The sequence below is a fragment of the Sander vitreus genome, chromosome 20, assembly GCF_031162955.1.
Source record: "Sander vitreus isolate 19-12246 chromosome 20, sanVit1, whole genome shotgun sequence".
Taxonomy (NCBI): domain Eukaryota; kingdom Metazoa; phylum Chordata; class Actinopteri; order Perciformes; family Percidae; genus Sander; species Sander vitreus.
The window spans coordinates 17,817,069-17,823,552 of record NC_135874.1 but is presented as its reverse complement, the minus strand read 5'-3'; the positions used below and the strand labels follow the sequence as shown (position 1 = coordinate 17,823,552).

Genomic DNA, 6,484 nt, shown 5'->3' with positions numbered 1-6,484 from the left:
ACCACACACTGGCATGTGATTTCTCCCCATCAGCGAGAAACACAAAATGCTTAAAGTGAAAATCAGTCATCACCACCGGTTTATATTGCTATTTAGGGTGATTCTGCTGATTACCCTCATATAAATAACAATACATACTTAAGGTTTATTATGAATTGTGGTTTTGGGCAAACAAATCAAAAGCTTTCATTACATTTTCTTCTGTGACAGAGCCAGATATATTTAGATTGTCAGTCAGTCACAGTTTTTCAAAGTTTTACTTTTAGTACATTAACTGGCAACTTGTAACAAAGTGAATAATTATATTGCTTGTCAGTCACAATTTTAAATGTCAGTAGAAGTAAGGAAGCTTATCATTTGCATACTTTGGGTTAGTTAAAGCTTATTACAGACAATTCATCTGTGATACAAGGCATATATATTTATTTTAGAACACATACTTTGTATTGCATTGCTGTTCTTTATTGGATAACCAGTTTTACAACACTTTTATTAGCTTTTAAGTAATTCTCCCCTGAGTGTGGCAGTAATCTTGTAATTTAAAGGCTTTAGTGTTAAACCATAGGAGCAGTTTAAAGACAGGTCCTCGTGAGCACTTTTCTCAAAGCTACATTGATGGAGTAGAATTGCAAAGAACAAAAATATTTCGACTTTGGCAATCTGGTTCCCAATACATCTTCTCTTCCCTGCAGAAAAGATCATAACGTTGTTTGTGAGATCCTTGTCTAGAGAGCCCTTTTCATCCAGGAAGCGCAAGGGGTCAAAGATATGTGGATCCTTCCACTTCAGGGGATCGTGATTGACGGACCACTGATTGATGAAGACCACCGTGTCTTTGGGGATGTGGAGACCTTCGATGGTGACGTCTGAGGTTGTGGAGTGGGGGATGGTGATGGGGACAAAGCTAGTGAAGCGCATGGTTTCGTAGATGAATGCATCCAGGTAAGCCAGGCTGCTTCTGTCGTCAACAGATGGCAGCCTGTTTCTCCCCACCACTTTATCAAGGAGCTCATGGAGTTTGGTTTGTATCTCAGGGTGTTTAGCCAGCAGAAGGAGAATCCAGTGAATAGCGGTGGAGACGGTATCCAGACCTGCCCCAATCAGATCTGACACCGTACCCTCTGTGTGGCCTTTGGTGAGGCCGTTGTCACTGTCAGCCTTGTCAATCACGCCAATAATGGCATCACTCATATCCCTGGTTACCTCTGGATCAAATGTCTCTCTGTGCTCTTCCACCTTGTTATGGACAAACCCAAAGAACTCTTGATTCAGGTCTTTGAAGTTCTTGAACATGCTGCGGACTGGATTAGGGAAAGACTGAAGCCATGGCATTACATCCACCAAGCTGCCAGCCCCTATTGTCTCTCCAAACTTATCTAACTTCTGTAACAAGGCTCTAAACTCAACATCATCATGTCCATAACGTTTTCCAAAGCACAAGGCACAGATCACATTCGCTGCAGCTACTGTCAGCTCATGAGCAGGGTTGAAATACTGGCCCTGAGCACTGAGTTTGAGGAAAATCTCAACTAGCTCTGTGGCTTCAGCCACAATTTGCTGCTCAAAGGCTTTTTTGGTCTGGCTGTTGGCAGATGAGAATGCTCTGATCGTTGATTGAGCAATTTTCCTGTGCATCTTCCACTGTTTGCTGTAATTAGTGAAAGTCATACTTTTCCCCCCTGAGACAGCCTGAAAAGAGACAAAGTTTGGTCTGCCAGCAAACTCTGTGCTGTGCTGTATGAGAGCCTCACGTATCGCCCTGTCTCCATTCAGAACCACAATGTCGCTGCAGCCCAGCCGTATCTGGTACACATTGCCATATTTTTTGGCTAGCTTGGCAAAGGTGATGTGAGGCATCTGGCCCAGCTGCATGGCGTTGCCGACCACGGGCCAGGCGAAGGGTCCCGGCAGTCTTCTCTTGAGCCTGAGGTTCCTGACCCACAGACAGGCTTCCAGGCAGAAAAGGAAAACAAAGGAAACGACCAGAGCAGGCTGGACCTGTCCACTCCATTCCCTGATGAAGCTGCTGCCCTTCACACCAAACTCTGCGTCCATTTGAGCCATTTTGTTATCCTGTAGTTTGTCTATCTACCACTGCGTCCGATAAAAAAGAAAATTTTCACTAAAAACGGGAGACCGTTTCAAGTGCTCTTTCTTTGTGCAGTCTTACATACATTAAAATACTAATTATTTTTTGATTTCTCAACCTATATCATAATCAGACTGACATAAAAGCCAAAATAAAAGAACTCTAAGCAGCACTCACATTTTGTTTCACCACTCCACCACAGAAGCTAGTGAGAAGGACTAGATCAGGTTCAAGCCTTAACACTTCACTTATATGTATCTCTATTGTGGGAGGGGTCAGCGACTCAGGTTTTTTATTATCTTTCCCCTCCCATTTTGACCACAGCCTGCAGACCTTACTTCTCCCAGTCAGGCCTCCTTCCTACCCTTGTAGGATGACAGAAAAGGAGAGCACCTACTCACTGTAATAGGCCCTGTTGCCAAACCTACAGATTTAAAGTTTTATTGCCCAAGGATATAACAGAGATTACTATGACACTTTTAAAAGATAATCAACTCTACACACCATGTGTGCCCTGAGATGTATTTTTCATAAAATAGCTTATATAAAGTTGTTAATGTTTGAAAATGAAGCACTTTAGTAATGTGATGGAATGGATGGAAGTGGTAGCATATAGTGTAAGTAAATGACAATAAGCTGGATTTGATTGTTTTTTCCAGTGGAGTTTCCTTTGGACTTTCCGTGGCCATTTTTAAACATGATTTGGTTTCTGTTATTTACAGCCAAGCTGTTAATTATAACCATACAGGGAAAAAGGCTCTGGGGTATCATCATGAAAGCTGAGATCTTCAGATCCAAACACTGAACAGATACAAACAGCACAATTAATTATGCTCCATAAAACATACATACAAGTTATTGTTGGCATGCAGTAATAGCCCTTTAAACAAAGGTCACTGAGATAATGTAGCTGTTACATTGTGTGGCTGCATCAAAATACTTTTATAGAGAAATCAGTGTAGCTATAAATCTGCTTATGTGGGTGCTTGGGCAACAAAAGGTTTGGTTTTAGTAATGTTCAGCCACAAGTCAAGTATTTCAGAGGTTTCTGTTTTTGTAACAATGAGTAATGAAAGACATCTAAACAGTGGTGGCGCCTAATATCACATTGTTGGCACATATCTGCCAGCGCCAACACTAGCTAAGAAACGCTTTGAGACTGAGAAAGTAGTTCATAGTCACACCTTGCTCAGCAGGTTTAAAGGAGTATTGTGAGATTTTGCCTGTTTAGCCTTACTCTAAAAGCTAAGTGACAATTAAACAGGACACATTGAGCATTAACAATTCACTTTATTAATTTCAGATATAGCTTATTGTTCCATCATATAGAGCCAACACATTGATAACAAAATATCTTATGGATATGCTTAAACATTCAAGGCAGAGAAACACATCCCTTGGGCATTGTAATATCAATTCCTGAATGCAGAGGCTTAAAGAGAGTGCAGTGACCATGTGATCCATGTAGCTTTGAAAAAGTGACTTTGTAAACAAACATGTTTTTGAGAATGCCCCAGGAGTGAAAGACATTTGCTGCACATTTTTTTGTACTGGTGAGACTTGTGTGTTTGGCACGGCTTGTGCAGTGCTTGTACAGTAAAACTGAACCCTAGTTGCATAACGTTTGTGAAGGGTTCATGGTTCATGGCAATGTCTCTTCTTCGTCCTGAAGACTTCCTCCTTCACAAACATGCCAGCCTTTTTCCTCCACTTTGATCAGCATTCTTTGTTTAATGTGTTCATATGCTTTGAGTACAGTAGATAGTGAAATACATTAAACATCATTACATTTATTGTCATACCTGAAATATGAAATTATAAAACAAACAAATTGTAACTGCTTTACGTGGCAAAGGTTAAATATAATCTTACATATTACAAATGAGAACAAGAAGTCATCAAGTGACTTTATAACATTCACAAGCATTTTGAATACAATTATATTAGTTTAAATTGACATTTAAGGGATGTAGCTATGTCTTGCATACACACTATACATGTACATGCGCAATAGTGGATGTAAAACAAGCTCACGACTCAGAATTATTTACAAAATCTGATCAAGTATAGAGTATTTTGTAAAGCAGAAATGTAATACATTTGCATTGATTTCAACAGTCCACAGCCTTGAGTTCTACCTGTAGCTAGTATTGCATCTTTGACATCATATTCACAGCCCTGCGCCAACAATAATTCAAATAAGATACCCATTAAATATTATTATTAAATATGAAAATCATACAACAGTAGGATTTAGTGCAGGCATGTTGATACTCACTGTTAAATGCCATTGGTGGAAAAGTGTTTGCTGGCCTTGAGTCACAGTATTGGGACATGCTGTTCATGCTGGGGAAACTAAGCCCAGCAGCTTTCCCCTGAGCTTGGCGCTGACACAGAATTGGAGGGGCTTCAGCGTGAGCCCGTACGAGCAGTCAAGAGTGAGAGGCACAGATGGGTTACTTTCAAAGCTGCACTGGTGCAGCAGGACAGCTATGAATAAAAACACTTCCACCTTGGCGATCTGTTCGCCGATGCAGCGTCTTTTACCCGTGGAAAAAATCATCACGCCGTTGGTTATGTCCTTAACGAGGGCCCCGTTTTCATCAAGGAAGCGTGCAGGGTCAAAAATGTGAGGGTCCTTCCACTTCAGGGGGTCATGGTTGACGGACCACTGATTGATAAAGACAACCGTGTCTTTGGGGATGTGGAAACCCTCGATAGTGACGTCTGAGGTTGTGGAGTGTGGGATGGTGAGGGGGACGAAGCTGGTGAAGCGCATGGTCTCGTAGATGAAGGCGTCCAGGTAGGCCAGGCTGTTTCTGTCCTCAATTGATGGCAGTCTGTCCGGGCCTACTACTTTGTCTATGAGCTCCTGCAGTTTGGCTTGTATTTCTGGGTATTTGACCAGGAGCAGGAGGATCCACTGCATGGTAGTTGACACAGTGTCTTGACCTGCTCCAATCAGATCTGTGACTGTTGCTTCAACAAACTCTTTGGTCAGTCCGCTGTCCTGTCTGTGCTCGATCACATTGATGATGGCGTCACTCATGTCTCGGGTCACATTTGGGTTGAAGGACTCTCTGTGCTGCGTCACTTTGTCTTTCACGAAGGCGAAAAACTCCTCGTTGAGGTTTTTAAAGTTTTCATAGACACTGCGGACTGGGTTAGGGAAGGACTGAAGCCAGGGCATGACATCTACCAAGCTACCCGCCCCCACGGTCTCCCCAAACTTGTCCAACCTTTTTAATAAGGTCCTGAACTCCAGGTCGTCATGTCCATATCGCCTCCCAAAGCAGAGAGCGCACATGGTATTAGCAGCAGCTACTGTAAATTCATGAGCAGGGTCAACATACCGTCCATCAGTGCTGTGGCACAAAAATGCCTGCACCAAGTCCATGGCCTCGGCTGTAACATGTTGCTCAAAGGCTTTTTTGGTCTGACAGTTTGCAGAGGAAAAGGCTCTGAGGCTGGACTGGGCTATTTTCCTGTGCGCTTTCCACTGTTTGCCATAATTAGTAAATGTCACACTTCTGCCTCCAGAGATCATCTGAAAAGAGGCAAAGTTTGGTCTGCCAGCAAACTCTGTGCTGTGCTGTATGAGAGCCTCACGTATCGTCCTGTCTCCATTCAGAACCACAATGTCGCTGCAGCCCAGCCTTATCTGGTACACATTGCCGTATTTTTTGGCTAGCTTGGCAAAGGTGATGTGAGGCATCTGGCCCAGCTGCATGGCGTTGCCGACCACTGGCCAGGCGAAGGGTCCCGGCAGTCTTCTCTTGAGCCTGAGGTTCCTGACCCACAGACAGGCTTCCAGGCAGAAAAGGAAAACAAAGGAGGCGACCAGAGCAGGCTGGACCTGTCCACTCCATTCCCTGATGATGCTGCTGCCCTTCACACCAAACTCTGTGTCCAGTGCCATTGTGACAAATTTTCTGCACACGTGTTCCTCAAAAAAAATTATCTTTTCACCAAAGTCTGTTCAGTTGTATGTTTGGAAGAAACAAATCAATATATCCATATCAGATGAGAAAAAATATTTAAGGTATCAATGTCAATCAAATACTTTATAATAGGTCATAGTGATAAGAAACTAAAAATAACTGATAAAAAGAAGTGAGTTAAGGTGATTTTTTTTTTTTGTTGTCTTTAGTCAGTCTTTTCATCAAGATTTAAAGCTTTAGTGCCTGCTTTATGCTCCACTCCAGCGTCTTATATGTTTTGCAGTTGGTGGGCAGGGCTCAGGGTAACTTTTATACTCCTCCCATTGTGGTAGTCATGCAGACCCCGCTGTATCATCTCTCTGTTGTCGCTCGCTGTCGGATGCGCGCGCTTTGTGAGCGTCGAGGGACACCGTGAGCGTGCAGCGTGAACGACCGCCGTCCACTGCAGAGAAAA

At 42.9% G+C, this 6,484-nt stretch overlaps 1 protein-coding gene and 1 pseudogene across 1 annotated transcript; both read right to left on the bottom strand.

Annotated features, from left to right (window-relative positions):
- Positions 1 to 354: 354 nt before the first annotated feature.
- Positions 355 to 2,254, bottom strand: LOC144535118 (cytochrome P450 1B1 pseudogene; annotated as a pseudogene).
- A 1,546-nt stretch (positions 2,255 to 3,800) lies between these two features.
- cyp1c1 (cytochrome P450, family 1, subfamily C, polypeptide 1) lies at positions 3,801 to 6,276 on the bottom strand. The gene has a single exon (XM_078277854.1). The coding sequence runs from the start codon at positions 6,006 to 6,008 to the stop codon at positions 4,431 to 4,433; it is 1,578 nt and encodes a 525-aa protein (XP_078133980.1). The 5' UTR covers positions 6,009 to 6,276; the 3' UTR covers positions 3,801 to 4,430.
- Between the last annotated feature and the right edge of the window lie 208 nt (positions 6,277 to 6,484).